Source organism: Salmo trutta, unplaced genomic scaffold (genome assembly GCF_901001165.1).
Source record: "Salmo trutta unplaced genomic scaffold, fSalTru1.1, whole genome shotgun sequence".
Taxonomy (NCBI): Eukaryota; Metazoa; Chordata; class Actinopteri; order Salmoniformes; family Salmonidae; genus Salmo; species Salmo trutta.
Window position 1 is genome coordinate 782543 of NW_021823412.1, and position 19182 is coordinate 801724.

The window sequence follows — 19182 nt, forward strand, 5'->3', positions numbered from 1 at the left end:
TGACATCAGGGGTGTTCATCTCATTCCATGGAGGGGCGTGGTCGCAGGTTTTTCCTTTCAATTAAGCCCTAGACAACCAGGTGAGGGGAGTTCCTTACTAATTAGTGACCTTAATTCACCAAGTATGAGGGAGAAGCTCCAGACACTCGGCCCTGTGTGGAATGAGTTGAACACGTGCTGTAGCTTGTTAGTACTGGGCTGGAACAGCCTCCATACACCCAGTAGTGCTCCAGGACCAGGGAGTTGACAACCAACGTGTTAAATAAAGTTATAGTATCATCCTTGGTTACGTCCCAAATGGCAACCTATTCCCACTAGTAGTGTTCAGGGCACCATGTGGGACGTACTGTACTGGCTGCAGCAGGAGAGAAAGAAGGGACCTGTTTAGAAGCTGTTACAGGACAAATCCCTAACAGCACCAGGTTCCCAAACTGCCCAGGACTTTATTTGCCCCCCCCCCCCCCCCCCCGAGTATTTTTTAAAATAATGTAAAAAAAAAAAAAAACATTAACTGCTTTTAGTTTGGGAAATCTGTTCCAAAGTCTCCATGTGATCCTACACAAATCTAAACTAGATTTGAAATGTTTTGTCAATTATAATCATTGATCTAATAGCCACCTGATCCCATCTGATCAAGAAAAAAAAAATAATTGTCTGAATCTAGTTGATGATCCCTGGACGACATAGTACACTACTTCAGAGCAGAGAGTCCTAGAAGACCTGGTCAACAGTAGTACACTACTTCAGAGCAGAGAGTCCTAGAAGACCTGGTCAACAGTAGTACACTATTGAGGGAATAGGGTGCTGTTTGTTTACATAGTGAGTTGATATGGCGTTTACTATGACACTGTCCAATTATAATGACCCAGCCGTCCACCCATTGACACAATACACATTATAAATCATCACGCCTGTCCAGACAGAGATCTGGGGGTGTGTGTGTGTGTTCAGGGTTGACTCTGGATGTTCCTCCGTAGTTCCTGGGCCTTGTCTCGTAGGTCTGGCCTGCTGTCTGTCTGCAGGGTGGACAGGGAACGCTGCAGCTGCTCGCGACTCTTCCCCGATACACACTCCCACTGACCGCTCTCTGGAACAACACACACAATGTCCCCTTCAGTGTCTAGGAGGGGAGACAACCTGTCGCCTTCGGGGTCTAGGAGGGGAGACAACCTGCCCCCTTCGGGGTCTAGGAGGGGAGACAACCTGTCCCCTTCGGGGTCTAGGAGGGGAGACAACCTGCCCCCTTCAGGGTCTAGGAGGGGAGACAACCTGCCGCCTTCGGGGTCTAGGAGGGGAGACAACCTGCCGCCTTCGGGGTCTAGGAGGGGAGACAACCTGTCCCCTTCGGGGTCTAGGAGGGGAGACAACCTGCCCCCTTCGGGGTCTAGGAGGGGAGACAACCTGCCCCCTTCGGGGTCTAGGAGGGGAGACAACCTGTCCCCTTCGGGGTCTAGGAGGGGAGACAACCTGTCCCCTTCAGGGTCTAGGAGGGGAGACAACCTGTCCCCTTCAGGGTCTAGGAGGGGAGACAACCTGTCCCCTTCAGGGTCTAGGAGGGGAGACAACCTGTCCCCTTCAGGGTCTAGGAGGGGAGACAATCTGCCCCCTTCAGGGTCTAGGAGGGGAGACAACCTGTCCCCTTCAGGGTCTAGGAGGGGAGACAACCTGTCCCCTTCAGGGTCTAGGTGAGAAATAGCTTTCAAACAGAAGATGATGCAGTGCTCATGTAAATATTTTGTTCTCAAATGTTGGCTCAGGTTTGAGTAAAATGACTCCTAGACATCGTTCTTCTCACAGCTTCAAAATTAGACTCAAACAGTCTTATATTCTAGGCATGGAAGGTCAACCAATGTTTGGGTTAAAGACACCTCGAGAGAAGTGGGACTAGTCATTTATACAGGAAACAGACTGAACGACAACAGACTGAAGGACAACAGACTGAACGACAACAGACTGAAGGACAACAGACTGAAGGACAACAGACTGAAGGACAACAGACTGAAGGACAACAGACTGAAGGACAACAGACTGAACGACAACAGACTGAACGACAACAGACTGAACGACAACAGACTGAACGACAACAGACTGAACGATGGCTTACCTCCGGTCCTCTTCACCAGTAGTTCCACAACAGACAAGGCTTCGGTCCTCACAGAGGAGTAACCCTTATTCTCTACAGGAGGAAACATTTAAAAAAAACACTGAATCTTTCTGATAAAAAACATCTAGGATCAGTTTCCCCACTCCCAGATTAAAACTACTCCCGGATTAAAAATCATGATTTACTCAAATAGAGAATAGATTTTTACTTCATGAATAGGTTCAGGGAAACTTGCCCCTTCTGTAAATGTTTCGCTCCTCAGAAGGTCTAAGTCTAGTGGGTGTATGAGAGCAGTGTGAAGGTCTTCCCTAGTGGGTGTGTGAGAGCAGTGTGAAGGTCTTCCCTAGTGGGTGTGTGAGAGCAGTGTGAAGGTCTTCCCTAGTGGGTGTGTGAGAGCAGTGTGAAGGTCTTCCCTAGTGGGTGTGTGAGAGCAGTGTGAAGGTCTTCCCTAGTGGGTGTGTGAGAGCAGTGTGAAGGTCTTCCCTAGTGGGTGTGTGAGCAGTGTAAAGGTCTTCCCTAGTGGGTGTGTGAGAGCAGTGTGAAGGTCTTCCCTAGTGGGTGTGTGAGAGCAGTGTGAAGGTCTTCCCTAGTGGGTGTGTGAGAGCAGTGTGAAGGTCTTCCCTAGTGGGTGTGTGAGAGCAGTGTGAAGGTCTTCCCTAGTGGGTGTGTGAGAGCAGTGTGAAGGTCTTCCCTAGTGGGTGTGTGAGAGCAGTGTGAAGGTCTTCCCTAGTGGGTGTGTGAGAGCAGTGTGAAGGTCTTCCCTAGTGGGTGTGTGAGAGCAGTGTGAAGGTCTTACCTAGTGGGTGTGTGAGAGCAGTGTGAAGGTCTTCCCTAGTGGGTGTGTGAGAGCAGTGTGAAGGTCTTCCCTAGTGGGTGTGTGAGAGCAGTGTGAAGGTCTTACCTAGTGGGTGTGTGAGAGCAGTGTGAAGGTCTTCCCTAGTGGGTGTGTGAGAGCAGTGTGAAGGTCTTCCCTAGTGGGTGTGTGAGCAGTGTAAAGGTCTTACCTAGTGGGTGTGTGAGAGCAGTGTGAAGGTCTTACCTAGTGGGTGTGTGAGAGCGCTGCATGTCTCTGTGAGAATAAGGGACAAGGCTGTGAAATTCTGGTTGTCCTTCTCTTTCTCCAACAGTAGCAACCTACACAGGAAGGAACAAGAGAACATCGTTTTTCAAACCAGATGGAGAACAACATGTACCAGTCAGATGGGAGTCAGAAAGGACAGGATGGGCATGGCAGCAGTTCCTGGAGAGAAACCCTCCGTGTTTGTGTCCTTACCCCTGGAAGTACGCCTTCATAGACTGTAGTACCCCCACCTGGACCCTCCATGTACTGAGCTTCAACCTCTCACACATCAGACAGCACAGGTCCAACTGGAAACGCTCTGGGAACACAGGAGAGATACAGCATTAAACACATACAATTACAATCACTTCTGAAATAAATCACCTTGTTGTTCTGGCTTCTATTGAAATTAGACCAAAACATTTACAAATCTCACCCTGGGTTTGTGTTGTCGTTGGGCCAGTCAGAACCTTACCCTGGGTTTGTGCTGTCGTTGGGCCAGTCAGAACCTTACCCTGGGTTTGTGCTGTCGTTGGGCCAGTCAGAACCTTACCCCGGGTTTGTGCTGTCGTTGGGCCAGTCAGAACCTTACCCCGAGTTTGTGCTGTCGTTGGGCCAGTCAGAACCTTACCCCGGGTTTGTGCTGTCGTTGGGCCAGTCAGAACCTTACCCCGGGTTTGTGTTGTCGTTGGGCCAGTCAGAACCTTACCCTGGGTTTGTGTTGTCGTTGGGCCAGTCAGAACCTTACCCTGGGTTTGTGCTGTCGTTGGGCCAGTCAGAACCTTACCCCGGGTTTGTGTGTTGTTGGGCCAGTCAGAACCTTACCCTGGGTTTGTGTGTTGTTGGGCCAGTCAGAACCTTACCCTGGGTTTGTGTGTTGTTGGGCCAGTCAGAACCTTACCCTGGGTTTGTGTGTTGTTGGGCCAGTCAGAACCTTACCCTGGGTTTGTGTGTTGTTGGGCCAGTCAGAACCTTACCCTGGGTTTGTGTTGTCGTTGGGCCAGTCAGAACCTTACCCTGGGTTTGTGTTGTCGTTGGGCCAGTCAGAACCTTACCCTGGGTTTGTGTGTTGTTGGGCCAGTCAGAACCTTACCCTGGGTTTGTGTTGTCGTTGGGCCAGTCAGAACCTTACCCTGGGTTTGTGTGTTGTTGGGCCAGTCAGAACCTTACCCTGGGTTTGTGTGTTGTTGGGCCAGTCAGAACCTTACCCTGGGTTTGTGTGTTGTTGGGCCAGTCAGAACCTTACCCTGGGTTTGTGTGTTGTTGGGCCAGTCAGAACCTTACCCTGGGTTTGTGTTGTCGTTGGGCCAGTCAGAACCTTACCCTGGGTTTGTGTGTTGTTGGGCCAGTCAGAACCTTACCCTGGGTTTGTGTTGTCGTTGGGCCAGTCAGAACCTTACCCTGGGTTTGTGTGTTGTTGGGCCAGTCAGAACCTTACCCTGGGTTTGTGTGTTGTTGGGCCAGGTCTTGCCCAGCGTCTGGAAGGCGCAGAGTAAAGCTTCAGTCTGCAGCTCCTTCTCCTTCTCATCCCGATCGTCATCACTATCATGTCTCAACCTCGAAGTTGCTGCAGAGTTCTGTCACACAGGATTAGACATCAGACATTCTGGACAAACCAATAGAATCCTGACGTAATGATAGACAAAACTCTCTCCGTCTCTCACCTTCTTAATGAGTGGTATGAGTATGTCTGCCATGTCACTGAAGCGGTCTTCCTGTGTGGCCTGCAGGACGTCAGCAGCACAGCCCAGGGCAGCCATCTTGTAGACCAGGTTGTCTTTACGACACTCCTTCAACACCAGATCTATCACCTCTGGTACACTGGGCTGGCCCGGGGAGGACTTCTGGAGCTCCCCACTAAAACACAACATCATCATCCTCACCAACATTATCATCCTCATCACAGGGACAAGAGCCAGACACGGACTGCTCCTAGTGTCAGAAGGAGAGGAGAAACCGTACCTGCACTTTGACACCACAGAGCCGATGGCGTTCAACAGCTCCTCCTGTGGACAAACAAACAAACAACTGGTGTGAGAAGACATCTGTACCAAAACACAAACAACTGGTGTGAGAAGACATCTGAACCAAAACACAAACAACTGGTGTGAGAAGACATCTGAACAAAACACAAGTTGGTCAAGTTAAATAGAACCTCAAACTCTTCTACTGACCACTATCTCACACACACACACACCTTTCCAGTCCAGGTGCGTCCAACCAGTCCTTGCAGTAGAGCGGACAACACCATACCCAGGTGAGGGGCGACCAGAGAACCCGTCTGTTGCTTAGCGATGGACGCCATGGCAGCCGCACCCTGGGCCTTCATCTTCCACGACTGGGACTGCAAGGCCTTCTGGGTAATGTCGATCAGCTCCGTCATGTAGAGACGGATGCCCCCGAAGCTTCCTGGAAGACGAGAGGTCAGGGGTTGACAAGGTCAAAGTGTTTTGTCTTTTTTATTTATTTTTAACCCCAATTTCATGGCATCCAATTGGTAGTTACAGTCGTGTCTCATCGCTGCAACTCCCGTACGGACTCGGGAGAGGTCGAAGGTCGAGAGCCGTGCGTCCTCCGATACCCAGCCAAGCCGCACTGCTTCTTGACACAACGCCCACTTAACCCGGAAGCCAGCCGCACCAACATGTCAGAGGAAACACCGTACACCTGGCGACCGTGTCAACGTGCACTGCGCCCACCCCGCCACACAGGAGTTGCTAGAGCGCGATGGGACAAGGACATCCCTGCCGGCTAAACCCTCCCCTAACCCGGACGGCGCTGGGCCAATTGTGCGCCGCCCCATGGACCTCCTGGTCGCGGCCGACTGAGACAGAGCCTGGACTCTAACCCAGACTCTATAGTGGCCTTAGACCAGACACTCTCTACAGAACCGTAGTCCATAGTGACTCTCCACTCTGTGTCCCACCAGGTGTGTGTTTCTCTGACCAGGTGTGTGTGTGTGTTTCTCTGACCAGGTGTGTGTGTGTGTGTGTGTGTGTGTGTGTGTTTCTCTGACCAGGTGTGTGTGTGTGTGTGTGTGTGTCTCTGACCAGGTGTGTGTGTGTGTGTGTGTGTGTGTGTGTTTCTCTGACCAGGTGTGTGTGTGTGTGTGTGTGTGTGTGTGTGTTTGTTTCTCTGACCAGGTGTGTGTGTGTGTGTGTGTGTGTTTCTCTGACCAGGTGTGTGTGTGTTTCTCTGACCAGGTGTGTGTGTGTTTCTCTGACCAGGTGTGTGTGTGTGTTTCTCTGACCAGGTGTGTGTGTGTTTCTCTGACCAGGTGTGTGTGTTTCTCTGACCAGGTGTGTGTGTGTTTCTCTGACCAGGTGTGTGTGTGTTTCTCTGACCAGGTGTGTGTGTGTGTGTGTCTCTGACCAGGTGTGTGTGTGTGTGTGTCTCTGACCAGGTGTGTGTGTGTGTGTGTGTGTGTGTGTGTGTGTGTGTGTTTCTCTGACCAGGTGTGTGTGTGTGTGTGTGTGTGTGTGTGTGTGTGTTTGTTTCTCTGACCAGGTGTGTGTGTGTGTGTGTGTGTGTGTGTGTGTGTTTCTCTGACCAGGTGTGTGTGTGTGTGTTTCTCTGACCAGGTGTGTGTGTGTTTCTCTGACCAGGTGTGTGTGTGTTTCTCTGACCAGGTGTGTGTGTGTTTCTCTGACCAGGTGTGTGTGTGTTTCTCTGACCAGGTGTGTGTGTGTGTTTCTCTCCTCTCTCTGACCTGGTACGTGTTCCTGCCAGACCTCGTTCCACAGCGTGGCGTCATGGCCCTCTCCCTTCTCCTCGTCTGGTCCCGGTGCCTGGTGCATACCCAGGAAGGCTAGAGGCAGAGCGACCACCGCATGCCCCTTCAGGACATCAGGGCTGTAGTGGCTGATAGCGTGGACCGTCAGGGCACACGACGACCTGTACACCGGCTCTGAGGAGGGGGGGGGACGACGACAAACAGCCATGTCATCTTCTGAGACTGAAGAGACGCTGTCAACATCAGTCCTCTACAGCAGGGCTGTCCAACTCACTTCCTGGAGGGCTGTCCAACTCACTTCCTGGAGGGCTGCTGCGTTTGGACAACCAGGTCACGAGAGTTGCTAACTAATCAACTACCGAGGGTGGAGTGAATTCCCACATACACCCAGCCGTCCAGGAAGTGAGGCGGACAGCGCTGATCTAGGGCCAGCGTCTCCTGGTTGTTTGGTGACTGGGTGATAGGAGGAGGAAGCAGACAGGACAAACCTTCTTTCTCCAGGTACCAGGTGTTGAGTTTCAGTAGGAGTTTCTCTACACTGCTGTCCTTCGCTGTCTGAGGAACACAGACAGTTATATTGATACAACAGTTAGTTTCATAACACCATACTACTCACCCTGACTAGATGTCCCAGAGCGAAGGACAAGGCTTTCTGGACAACACTGATACAGTTAGTTCCCATAACACCATACTACTCACCCTGACTAGATGTCCCAGAGCGAAGGACAAGGCTTTCTGGACAACACTGATACAGTTAGTTTCATAACACCATACTACTCACCCTGACTAGATGTCCCAGAGCGAAGGACAAGGCTTTCTGGACAACACTGATACAGTTAGTTCCCATAACACCATACTACTCACCCTGACTAGATGTCCCAGAGCGAAGGACAAGGCTTTCTGGACAACACTGATACAGTTAGTTTCATAACACCATACTACTCACCCTGACTAGATGTCCCAGAGCGAAGGACAAGGCTTTCTGGACAACACTGATACAGTTAGTTCCCATAACACCATACTACTCACCCTGACTAGATGTCCCAGAGCGAAGGACAAGGCTTTCTGGACAACACTGCTACAGTTAGTTCCCATAACACCATACTACTCACCCTGACTAGATGTCCCAGAGCGAAGGACAAGGCTTTCTGGACAACACTGCTACAGTTAGTTCCCATAACACCATACTACTCACCCTGACTAGATGTCCCAGAGCGAAGGACAAGGCTTTCTGGACAACACTGATACAGTTAGTTCCCATAACACCATACTACTCACCCTGACTAGATGTCCCAGAGCGAAGGACAAGGCTTTCTGGACAACACTGCTACAGTTAGTTCCCATAACACCATACTACTCACCCCGACTAGATGTCCCAGAGCGAAGGACAAGGCTTTCTGGACAACACTGCTACAGTTAGTTCCCATAACACCATACTACTCACCCTGACTAGATGTCCCAGAGCGAAGGACAAGGCTTTCTGGACAACACTGATACAGTTAGTTCCCATAACACCATACTACTCACCCTGACTAGATGTCCCAGAGCGAAGGACAAGGCTTTCTGGACAACACTGCTACAGTTAGTTCCCATAACACCATACTACTCACCCTGACTAGATGTCCCAGAGCGAAGGACAAGGCTTTCTGGACAACACTGATACAGTTAGTTCCCATAACACCATACTACTCACCCTGACTAGATGTCCCAGAGCGAAGGACAAGGCTTTCTGGACAACACTGCTACAGTTAGTTCCCATAACACCATACTACTCACCCTGACTAGATGTCCCAGAGCGAAGGACAAGGCTTTCTGGACAACACTGATACAGTTAGTTCCCATAACACCATACTACTCACCCTGACTAGATGTCCCAGAGCGAAGGACAAGGCTTTCTGGACAACACTGCTACAGTTAGTTCCCATAACACCATACTACTCACCCTGACTAGATGTCCCAGAGCGAAGGACAAGGCTTTCTGGACAACACTGATACAGTTAGTTCCCATAACACCATACTACTCACCCTGACTAGATGTCCCAGAGCGAAGGACAAGGCTTTCTGGACAACACTGATACAGTTAGTTCCCATAACACCATACTACTCACCCTGACTAGATGTCCCAGAGCGAAGGAGAAGGCTTTCTGGACAACACTGCTACGGTCATGGATTCCATTCAGTAGGGCACTCATCAGTTTACCTGTCACACACACACACACACACACACGACAGAGACAGTAAAGAAGGCCCAGTCCAGGTCGGAGAAACCAGACCATAGAGGAGAGGTTTTAGTGAACTTGTAAAGACTAAACCAATACTCCATTTCCCTTTGGGTGTTGACAGGACATGTGGGACGGGTACGGTAAAGTCTACTGTCTGTACCCCAGAGGGTAACATGGTTACCTGAGTAGGGGGTGAGGTCCTGGGGACACTGGACGGTGAGGGACACGATCACACTGGCACAACCACCCTGGAACAACAGAGGTGACTGGTATTGATGTCACTGTTTACTGGTCACATGTTCAGGAGGGGACAGTGTGAATCAGAGCTCCAACATGCAGGACGAAGTGAAATAAAATTATGAGGGGGGCAGAGTACCGTCTGTTGGAGGGGGGGGGCAGAGTACCGTCTGTTGGGGGGGGGGGGGGCAGAGTACCGTCTGTTGGGGGGGGGGGGGGGGCAGAGTACCGTCTGTTGGGGGGGGTGGGCAGAGTACCGTCTGTTGGGGGGGGGGCAGAGTACCGTCTGTTGGGGGGGGGGGCAGAGTACCGTCTGTTGGGGGGGGGGCAGAGTACCGTCTGTTGGGGGGGGGGCAGAGTACCGTCTGTTGGGGGGGGGCAGAGTACCGTCTGTGGGGGGGGGCAGAGTACCGTCTGTTGGGGGGGGGCAGAGTACCGTCTGTTGGGGGGGGGGGCAGAAGTACCGTCTGTTGGGGGGGGGGGCAGAGTACCGTCTGTTGGGGGGGGGGGCAGAGTACCGTCTGTTGGGGGGGGGGGCAGAGTACCGTCTGTTGGGGGGGGGGGGCAGAGTACCGTCTGTTGGGGGGGGGGGCAGAGTACCGTCTGTTGGGGGGGGGGGCAGAGTACCGTCTGTTGGGGGGGGGGGGCAGAGTACGTCTGTTGGGGGGGGGGGCAGAGTACCGTCTGTTGGGGGGGGGGGCAGAGTACCGTCTGTTGGGGGGGGGGGCAGAGTTCCGTGTGGGGGGGGGGCAGAGTACCGTCTGTTGGGGGGGGGGGGCAGAGTACCGTCTGTTGGGGGGGGGGGGCAGAGTACCGTCTGTTGGGGGGGGGGGGCAGAGTACCCACCGGGGCCAGAGTACCGTCTGTTGGGGGGGGGGCAGAGTACCGTCTGTTGGGGGGTGATGGCCATAGAGGGAGCTTTAAGACACAATATGCAGTTTATCAACAAGGACAACAGCAGAGGATTTGACTTTCTGACAAGGTGTCCAACTAGTCAGGTGAAGACAGACATGGTTTAGTATTTAGGTTGGTGGGAGAAGGTCAGGTGTTACCTTGGTGCCCAGACCCACTCCACTCTTCAGTAGGTCACAGAGTCTGGGGACCAGCTCCCCCAGGACAGACACGTCCAGGTGCTGCAGACACATGTTGATGGTCTCCATCATGGGGGAGGACTTGGCAGCACTGAGTCTGGCAGCATCCATGGCACTCTGGAGAAACAGACAGAGAGACAGACAGGTCACGTCAATTACTGCCGATAATCACACCTCTGGAGAAACGGCAGTTATAGTGTATAAGTGTGTGTGTGTTGGTTACCTTCTCCTGCTCTGTGGCTCGGAGGCTGAGGTTTAGTAGGTGTGTGTGTGTGTGTGTGTTCGTTACCTTCTCCTGCTCGGAGGCTGAGGTTTAGTAGGTGTGTGTGTGTGTGTGTTCGTTACCTTCTCCTGCTCGGAGGCTGAGGTTTAGTAGGTGTGTGTGTGTGTGTGTTCGTTACCTTCTCCTGCTCTGTGGCTCGGAGGCTGAGGTTTAGTAGGTGTGTGTGTGTGTGTTCTCTCTGTGTGTTCGTTACCTTCTCCTGCTCGGAGGCTGAGGTTTAGTAGGTGTGTGTGTGTGTGTGTGTGTTCGTTACCTTCTCCTGCTCTGTGGCTCGGAGGCTGAGGTAGTTGAGGACCTGTGGCTCCAGGACACTGAGGGCCTCCAGGAGGGCTGGGATCAGACGAGGGGCGTGGGGCTTCAACCTGTTACCAGCTGTCTTAGACACCTTCACCAGGGTCTGGATACTGGAGGGAGGAGCTCTCGTTAACCGCTACAATGTCTCTACAACTTTTACATTTCATTCATATAGAGAGGAGAGAGGAGAGAGACCGAGAGACACACACACACACACACACACACCGACAGAGCGAGAGAGAGAGACACACACACACACACACACACACACACACACACACACACACACACCGACAGAGCGAGAGAGACAGACACACCGACAGAGAGAGAGAACATATACGGAGGCCAATGAACACACACATATGGAGGTGTACCTGAGAGAGCGGACCTCAGGCACGTTGCTGACGATACCTTTATCCAGGAGGGTTGGTAACAGAACAGCTACAGTCCTCTGGGCTGCTAAACCTGACGACTCACACATCCTAGTACACACCTGTAGACAGAGAGATTAATGTAACATCCTAGTACACACCTGTAGACAGAGAGATTAATGTAACACATCCTAGTACACACCTGTAGACAGAGAGATTAATGTAACACATCCTAGTACACACCTGTAGACAGAGAGATTAATGTAACACATCCTAGTACACACCTGGAGACGGAGAGATTAATGTAACACATCCTAGTACACACCTGTAGACAGAGAGATTAATGTAACATCCTAGTACACACCTGTAGACAGAGAGATTAATGTAACACATCCTAGTACACCTGGAGACAGAGAGATTAATGTAACACCCTAGTACACACCTGTAGACAGAGAGATGAATGTAACATCCTAGTACACACCTGTAGACAGATTAATGTAACATCCTAGTACACACCTGTAGACAGAGAGATTAATGTAACACATCCTAGTACACACCTGGAGACAGAGATTAATGTAACATCCTAGTACACCTGTAGACAGAGAGATGAATGTAACATCCTAGTACACCTGTAGACAGAGAGATGAATGTAACATCCTAGTACACCTGTAGACAGAGAGATGAATGTAACATCCTAGTACACCTGTAGACAGAGAGATGAATGTAACATCGTAGTACACCTGTAGACAGAGAGATTAATGTAACATCCTAGTACACACCTGGAGACAGAGAGATTAATGTAACATCCTAGTACACCTGGAGACAGAGAGATTAATGTAACATCCTAGTACACACCTGGAGACAGAGAGATGAATGTAACACATCCTAGTACACACCTGGAGACAGAGAGATTAATGTAACATCCTAGTACACACCTGTAGACAGAGAGATGAATGTAACATCCTAGTACACACCTGTAGACAGAGAGATGAATGTAACATCCTAGTACACCTGTAGACAGAGAGATTAATGTAACATCCTAGTACACCTGGAGACAGAGAGATTAATGTAACATCCTAGTACACCTGTAGACAGAGAGATTAATGTAACATCCTAGTACACACCTGGAGACAGAGATTAATGTAACATCCTAGTACACACCTGGAGACAGAGAGATTAATGTAACATCCTAGTACACACCTGTAGACAGAGAGATTAATGTAACATCCTAGTACACCTGGAGACAGAGAGATGAATGTAACATCCTAGTACACCTGTAGACAGAGAGATTAATGTAACATCCTAGTACACACCTGTAGACAGAGAGATGAATGTAACATCCTAGTACACCTGTAGACAGAGAGATTAATGTAACATCCTAGTACACCTGTAGACAGAGAGATGAACACCTGTAGATGTCTCTCACCACAGTAAAGCATCCTTACCTTACTCAGTGTTTTGAGGGTTATATCAGCAGCCTTCCTGACAGACTCCTGTTAGACAGACATTACACAGGTCAGAACAACGACCACACAGACACAATACACTACCCCCCAGCTATAATAACCCATCTAACGCCCCCCCCCAGCTATAATAACCCATCTGACGTAACACCCCCCAGCTATAATAACCCATCTAACGCCCCCCCAGCTATAATAACCCATCTAACGCCCCCCCAGCTATAATAACCCATCTAACGCCCCCCCAGCTATAATAACCCATCTAACGCCCCCCCCAGCTATAATAACCCATCTAACGCCCCCCCAGCTATAATAACCCATCTAACGCCCCCCCAGCTATAATAACCCATCTAACGCCCCCCGGCTATAATAACCCATCTAACGCCCCCCGGCTATAATAACCCATCTAACGCCCCCCCCAGCTATAATAACCCATCTGACGTCCCACTACCCCCCCAGCTATAATAACCCATCTGACAACCCCCCAGCTATAATAACCCATCTAACGCCCCCCGGCTATAATAACCCATCTGACGTCCCACTACCCCCCCAGCTATAATAACCCATCTGACAACCCCCCAGCTATAATAACCCATCTAACGCCCCCACAGCTATAATAACCCATCTAACGCCCCCCCGGCTATAATAACCCATCTAACGCCCCCCCGGCTATAATAACCCATCTGACGTCACACTAACACCCCCCCAGCTATAATAACCCATCTGACGTCACACTAACACCCCCCCAGCTATAATAACCCATCTAACGCCCCCCCAGCTATAATAACCCATCTGACGTCACACTAACACCCCCCCAGCTATAATAACCTAACACCCCCCCAGCTATAATAACCCATCTGACGTCACACTAACGCCCCCCCGGCTATAATAACCCATCTAACGCCCCCCCGGCTATAATAACCCATCTGACGTCACACTAACACCCCCCCAGCTATAATAACCCATCTGACGTCACACTAACACCCCCCCAGCTATAATAACCCATCTGACGTCACACTAACACCCCCCCAGCTATAATAACCCATCTAACGCCCCCACAGCTATAATAACCCATCTAACGCCCCCCCGGCTATAATAACCCATCTGACGTCACACTAACACCCCCCCAGCTATAATAACCTAACACCCCCCCAGCTATAATAACCCATCTGACGTCACACTAACACCCCCCCAGCTATAATAACCCATCTGACGTCACACTAACACCCCCCCAGCTATAATAACCCATCTGACGTCACACTAACACCCCCCCAGCTATAATAACCCATCTAACACCCCCCCAGCTATAATAACCCATCTGACGTCACACTACCCCCCCAGCTATAATAACCCATCTGACGTCACACTAACACCCCCCCAGCTATAATAACCCATCTGATGTCACACTAACACCCCCCCAGCTATAATAACCCATCTGACGTCACACTAACACCCCCCCAGCTATAATAACCCATCTGACGTCACACTAACACCCCCCCAGCTATAATAACCTAACACCCCCCCAGCTATAATAACCCATCTGACGTCACACTAACCCCCCCAGCTATAATAACCCATCTAACACCCCCCCAGCTATAATAACCCATCTGACGTCACACTACCCCCCCAGCTATAATAACCCATCTGACGTCCCACTAACACCCCCCCAGCTATAATAACCCATCTGACGTCCCACAACAAGTTCCTAGGCCAGGAATAGGCTGTTAGGGGTTGTGTGTGTGTGTGAGCACCTTGATGTCGTCCAGCACCCTGAACAGGGTCTCCCAGATCTCTGCCAGGTGGTCAATGAGATCGTCGGCGTTCCGGCCTCGGATGAGGTCGTTGAGAGCCAGGCAGGCGGACTCCCGGGCCCTCCAGATGTTATTGGTCAGGTTAGATATCACATCCTGGAGGATCTCCTTCAGATACTTATCAACCTGGGGAGGAGAGAGGGGGTAGAGAGAGAGAGAGGGGGTAGAGAGAGAGAGAGGGGTAGAGAGAGAGAGAGAGGGGTAGAGAGAGAGAGGGGGGGTAGAGAGAGAGAGGGGGGGTAGAGAGAGAGGGGGGGGTAGAGAGAGAGGGGGGGGGTAGAGAGAGAGAGAAAGGGGGGTAGAGAGAGAGAGAAAGGGGGGTAGAGAGAGAGAGAAAGGGGGGTAGAGAGAGAGAGAAAGGGGGGTAGAGAGAGAGAGGGGGGGTAGAGAGAGAGAGAGGGGGTAGAGAGAGAGAGGGGGGGGTAGAGAGAGAGAGGGGGGGTAGAGAGAGAGAGGGGGGGTAGAGAGAGAGAGGGGGTAGAGAGAAAGGGGGGTAGAGAGAGAGGGGGGTAGAGAGAGAGGGGGGTAGAGAGAGAGGGGGGTAGAGAGAGAGGGGGGTAGAGAGAGAGGGGGGTAGAGAGAGAGGGGGGTAGAGAGAGAGAGAGGGGGTAGAGAGAGAGAGGGGGGTAGAGAGAGAGAGGGGGGGTAGAGAGAGAGAGGGGGGGTAGAGAGAGAGAGGGGGGGTAGAGAGAGAGAGGGGGGGTAGAGAGAGGAAGAGGGGGTAGAGAGAGAGAGGAAGAGGGGGTAGAGAGAGAGAGAGAGGGGGTAGAGAGAGAGAGAGAGGGGGTAGAGAGAGAGAGAGAGGGGGTAGAGAGAGAAGTGTTCACTCGTGGTTATGTGTGTGTGTCCTTCCGTCACCTGTGAGTCTGTTTCTATCTCTGCTGTGTGAGCGAGCGTACGGTGGTAATGTGTGTGTGTGTGTGTGTGTGTACCGTGGTAATGTGTGTGTGTGTGTGTGTGTGTGTGTACCGTGGTAATGTGTGTGTGTGTGTGTGTGTGTGTGTGTGTGTGTGAGTGTGTGTGTGTGTACCATGTTCTTGTCAGTGACCAGAGCGTCCCAGATGGAGGTCATGGCCGTCCTGATGCCCAGGTTGGGGTCAAACTGGTATCGGTACAGACGTGGTACCAGCTGGGGCAGGTAGGGGGCGAGCTGCTCTCCTGCCTTCGCTGCTATGATGTTGAACCCAAACGCTGCTCCCTGTCAGACAAGGAAGGAAGGAAGAGAAAGATAGAAGGATCACCACTAGTGACAAAAATACTGAGTTGAGTGTTTGAAAAGTGAAAACGGGAGTGAAGTTATCTGCTTTGATTAGAATCTGTTCAAAAGACAAAAAACGGTGTCTGAATGTTTCTAAAACGTATTGTTTTTCTGAACCTATAAGTTCATATTATTACATGAGCTCATGTTCACTTCCTGGTTGTACCTTGCGGGAATTCCACATGGCGTGGTGATTGGCTAGGTTCATGAACTTGTAGACCAGATCCGGTTGGTTGAGGTCACTGGCCAATGAGCACAGCTCCTTGTAGGTGGAGAGTCCGTGTCCGTCGGGGGCTTTCCCCAGGGCTTCCCCCTGGAACACCTCCGTGTCGGAGGAAACGGCATGCTTCACCCTGAACAGGTCAACAACATTACACCACTCCTTTAGTACGGTCTGATAAAAAGGTCATTACTGACCTACAGCCACTGACCGTAGCAAATTAACAACTCTGACATTGATCTGGTTAAAGTGGGAAGACAGTCCTTTCACAAGTATTATTTGGTTTTGTTCTAAACCCTAAATTGGGCCGGTGTGCAGCAGACCACATGACCTCAGGATTACAAACACAACAGGTGCATTTCGCTCGTGTTGATTAGGTCTCCCTCCCTCACCTCTTGCCAGTCATCAGTGTTTCGACCAGTGTCGACACCAGTTCTTGCTGGTCTCCCTCTCCTCCCATCTCATAGACTAGACCGAGACCTTTAGACGCCACGTCCTGACTCAACTCTGGAGGAGACAGAGACGAGAGAGAGAATGATCCACTGTGTTACCCCCATTCTACACACACTAGTCCTATCATCCACTGTGTTACCCCCATTCTACACACATCAGTCCTATGATCCACTGTGTTACCCCCATTCTACACACAATCACACATCAGTCCGATGATCCACTGTGTTACCCCCATTCTACACACAATCACACATCAGTCCGATGATCCACTGTGTTACCCCCATTCTACACACACTAGTCCTATCATCCACTGTGTTACCCCCATTCTACACACATCAGTCCTATGATCCACTGTGTTACCCCCATTCTACACACACTAGTCCTATGATCCACTGTGTTACCCCCATTCTACACACATCAGTCCTATGATCCACTGTGTTACCCCCATTCTACACACAATCACACATCAGTCCGATGATCCACTGTGTTACCCCCATTCTACACACAATCACACATCAGTCATTGAGGTTATTATTGTGGTCTCCACTGAGTTATCAGTGACTCACCATCAGGGTCTGACAGGATGGAGATGAAAGCAGTCTGGATCTCCTTCAGGTGAGACTGGAAGATGAGACAAAAGTTAAATAGTCAATAACTCACAAGGACTTTAGTTCCCCATCCCTGTCCTCTGTTATCTTGGATCTCTGACTTGACATTTGACCCCCCCACTCTTAACCTTTCAATCAAGTCTGACCCCTTGACCCCCAGCCCTAACCCCTGACCCCCAGCCAGTCATACTGTACCCTGATCTCTTTGTGCTGGTGCAGCTTCTTGACCCCCAGCCCTAACCCCTGACCCCTGACCCCCAGCCAGTCATACTGTACCCTGATCTCTTTGTGCTGGTGCAGCTTCTTGACCCCCAGCCCTAACCCCTGACCCCCAGCCCTAACCCCTGACCCCCAGCCAGTCATACTGTACCCTGATCTCTTTGTGCTGGTGCAGCTTCTTGACCCCCAGCCCTAACCCCTGACCCCTGACCCCCAGCCAGTCATACTGTACCCTGATCTCTTTGTGCTGGAGCAGCTTCTTGACCCCCAGCCCTAACCCCTAACCCCCAGCCCTAACCCCTAACCCCTGACCCCTGACCCCCAGCCAGTCATACTGTACCCTGATCTCTTTGTGCTGGAGCAGCTTCTTGACCCCCAGCCCTAACCCCTGACCCCTGACCCCCAGCCAGTCATACTGTACCCTGATCTCTTTGTGCTGGTGCAGCTTCTTCACCAGAGAGAGCAGCCATATACAGGCAGCCTGTCTGACGTGGGGGTTTTGACTTGGGATGTACTTAGCCAGGATGGAGTTTAGCACCCACGGAACCACATCATTATTCTTCACATCTGACAGGGAGACAGAGGTTTGGACAGTTACTACATAAAACAACCAATAGAAGGCAAAAAGACAACAAGCAGATCAGCCAGAGCTGTTTCACAGCACAGGAAGGACTTAACCACTGTGTGTAGTCTTACTGTCTGGGGGACTGTATTGTTCCTCAGTACAGGTCCATGGGTCCCTGGCAGCTCCAGAACTGGTCCCTATAGCAGCACTGGTGATGGCCTCACCTACTGTAAACTGTAGTTCTACCTGTTTAGCCTGGGAGACAGGGAGGGGAGAGAGGGGGAGGATGGGGAGAGAGGGGGAGGATGGGGAGAGAGGGGGAGGATGGGGAGAGAGGGGGAGGATGGGGAGAGAGGGAGAGGATGGGGAGAGAGGGGGAGGATGGGGAGAGGAGGAGAGAGAGGGGGGGGAGGAGAGAGAGAGGGGGAGGATGGGGAGAGAGGGAGGATGGGGAGAGAGAGGGGGGAGGGGAGAGAGGAGAGGGGGAGGATGGGGAGAGAGAGGGGGAGGATGGGGAGAGAGGGGGAGGATGGGGAGAGAGGGGGAGGATGGGGAGAGAGGGGGAGGATGGGGAGAGAGGGGGAGGATGGGGAGAGAGGGGGGAGAGAGGGAGAGGATGGGGAGAGAGGGGGGAGGATGGGGAGAGAGGGGGAGGATGGGGAGAGAGGGGGAGGATGGGGAGAGAGGGGGAGGATGGGGAGAGGGGGGGAGGATGGGGAGAGAGGGGGAGGATGGGGAGAGAGGGGGGAGGATGGGGAGAGGGGGGGGAGGAGAGAGAGAGGGGGAGGATGGGGAGAGAGGGGGAGGATGGGGAGAGAGGGAGGAGGGGAGAGAGAGGGGGGAGGGGAGAGAGAGAGAGGGGGGAGGGGAGAGAGAGGGGGAGGGGAGAGGAGGGGGAGGATGGGGAGAGAGGGGGAGGATGGGGAGAGAGGGGGAGGATGGGGAGAGAGGGGGGGAGGATGGGGAGAGAGGGGGAGGATGGGGAGAGAGGGGGAGGATGGGGAGAGAGGGGGAGGATGGGGAGAGGGGAGGATGGGGAGAGAGGGGGAGGAGGGAGAGAGGGGGAGGATGGGGAGAGAGGGGGAGGATGGGGAGAGAGGGGGAGGATGGGGAGAGAGGGGGAGGATGGGGAGAGAGGGGGAGGATGGGGAGAGAGGGGGAGGATGGGGGAGAGGGGGGAGGATGGGGAGAGG

At 52.0% G+C, this 19182-nt stretch overlaps 1 protein-coding gene across 2 annotated transcripts in view; it reads right to left on the reverse strand.

Moving 5' to 3' along the window:
* Positions 1–19182, reverse strand: part of ecpas (Ecm29 proteasome adaptor and scaffold) — a 48136-nt gene that overhangs the window by 3184 nt on the left and 25770 nt on the right. The window contains exons 24-46 of one of the 2 annotated variants that reach the window (XM_029748846.1): positions 18121–18244; positions 17846–17991; positions 17164–17218; positions 16537–16651; positions 16091–16277; positions 15697–15864; positions 14607–14792; positions 12841–12888; positions 11399–11517; positions 10984–11134; positions 10409–10564; positions 9301–9367; positions 9006–9097; positions 7386–7452; positions 6874–7071; positions 5362–5573; positions 5127–5170; positions 4829–5021; positions 4603–4741; positions 3378–3483; positions 3144–3238; positions 2105–2176; positions 948–1087 (exon numbers count right to left, since the gene is read on the reverse strand). In XM_029748846.1, the coding sequence (XP_029604706.1) occupies positions 948–1087; positions 2105–2176; positions 3144–3238; positions 3378–3483; positions 4603–4741; positions 4829–5021; positions 5127–5170; positions 5362–5573; positions 6874–7071; positions 7386–7452; positions 9006–9097; positions 9301–9367; positions 10409–10564; positions 10984–11134; positions 11399–11517; positions 12841–12888; positions 14607–14792; positions 15697–15864; positions 16091–16277; positions 16537–16651; positions 17164–17218; positions 17846–17991; positions 18121–18244 (2880 nt within the window). Of the gene's footprint in view, positions 1–718; positions 1088–2104; positions 2177–3143; positions 3239–3377; positions 3484–4602; positions 4742–4828; positions 5022–5126; positions 5171–5361; positions 5574–6873; positions 7072–7385; positions 7453–9005; positions 9098–9300; positions 9368–10408; positions 10565–10983; positions 11135–11398; positions 11518–12840; positions 12889–14606; positions 14793–15696; positions 15865–16090; positions 16278–16536; positions 16652–17163; positions 17219–17845; positions 17992–18120; positions 18245–19182 lie in introns of those variants that run through there. The other variant, XM_029748845.1, reaches the window with a different exon arrangement.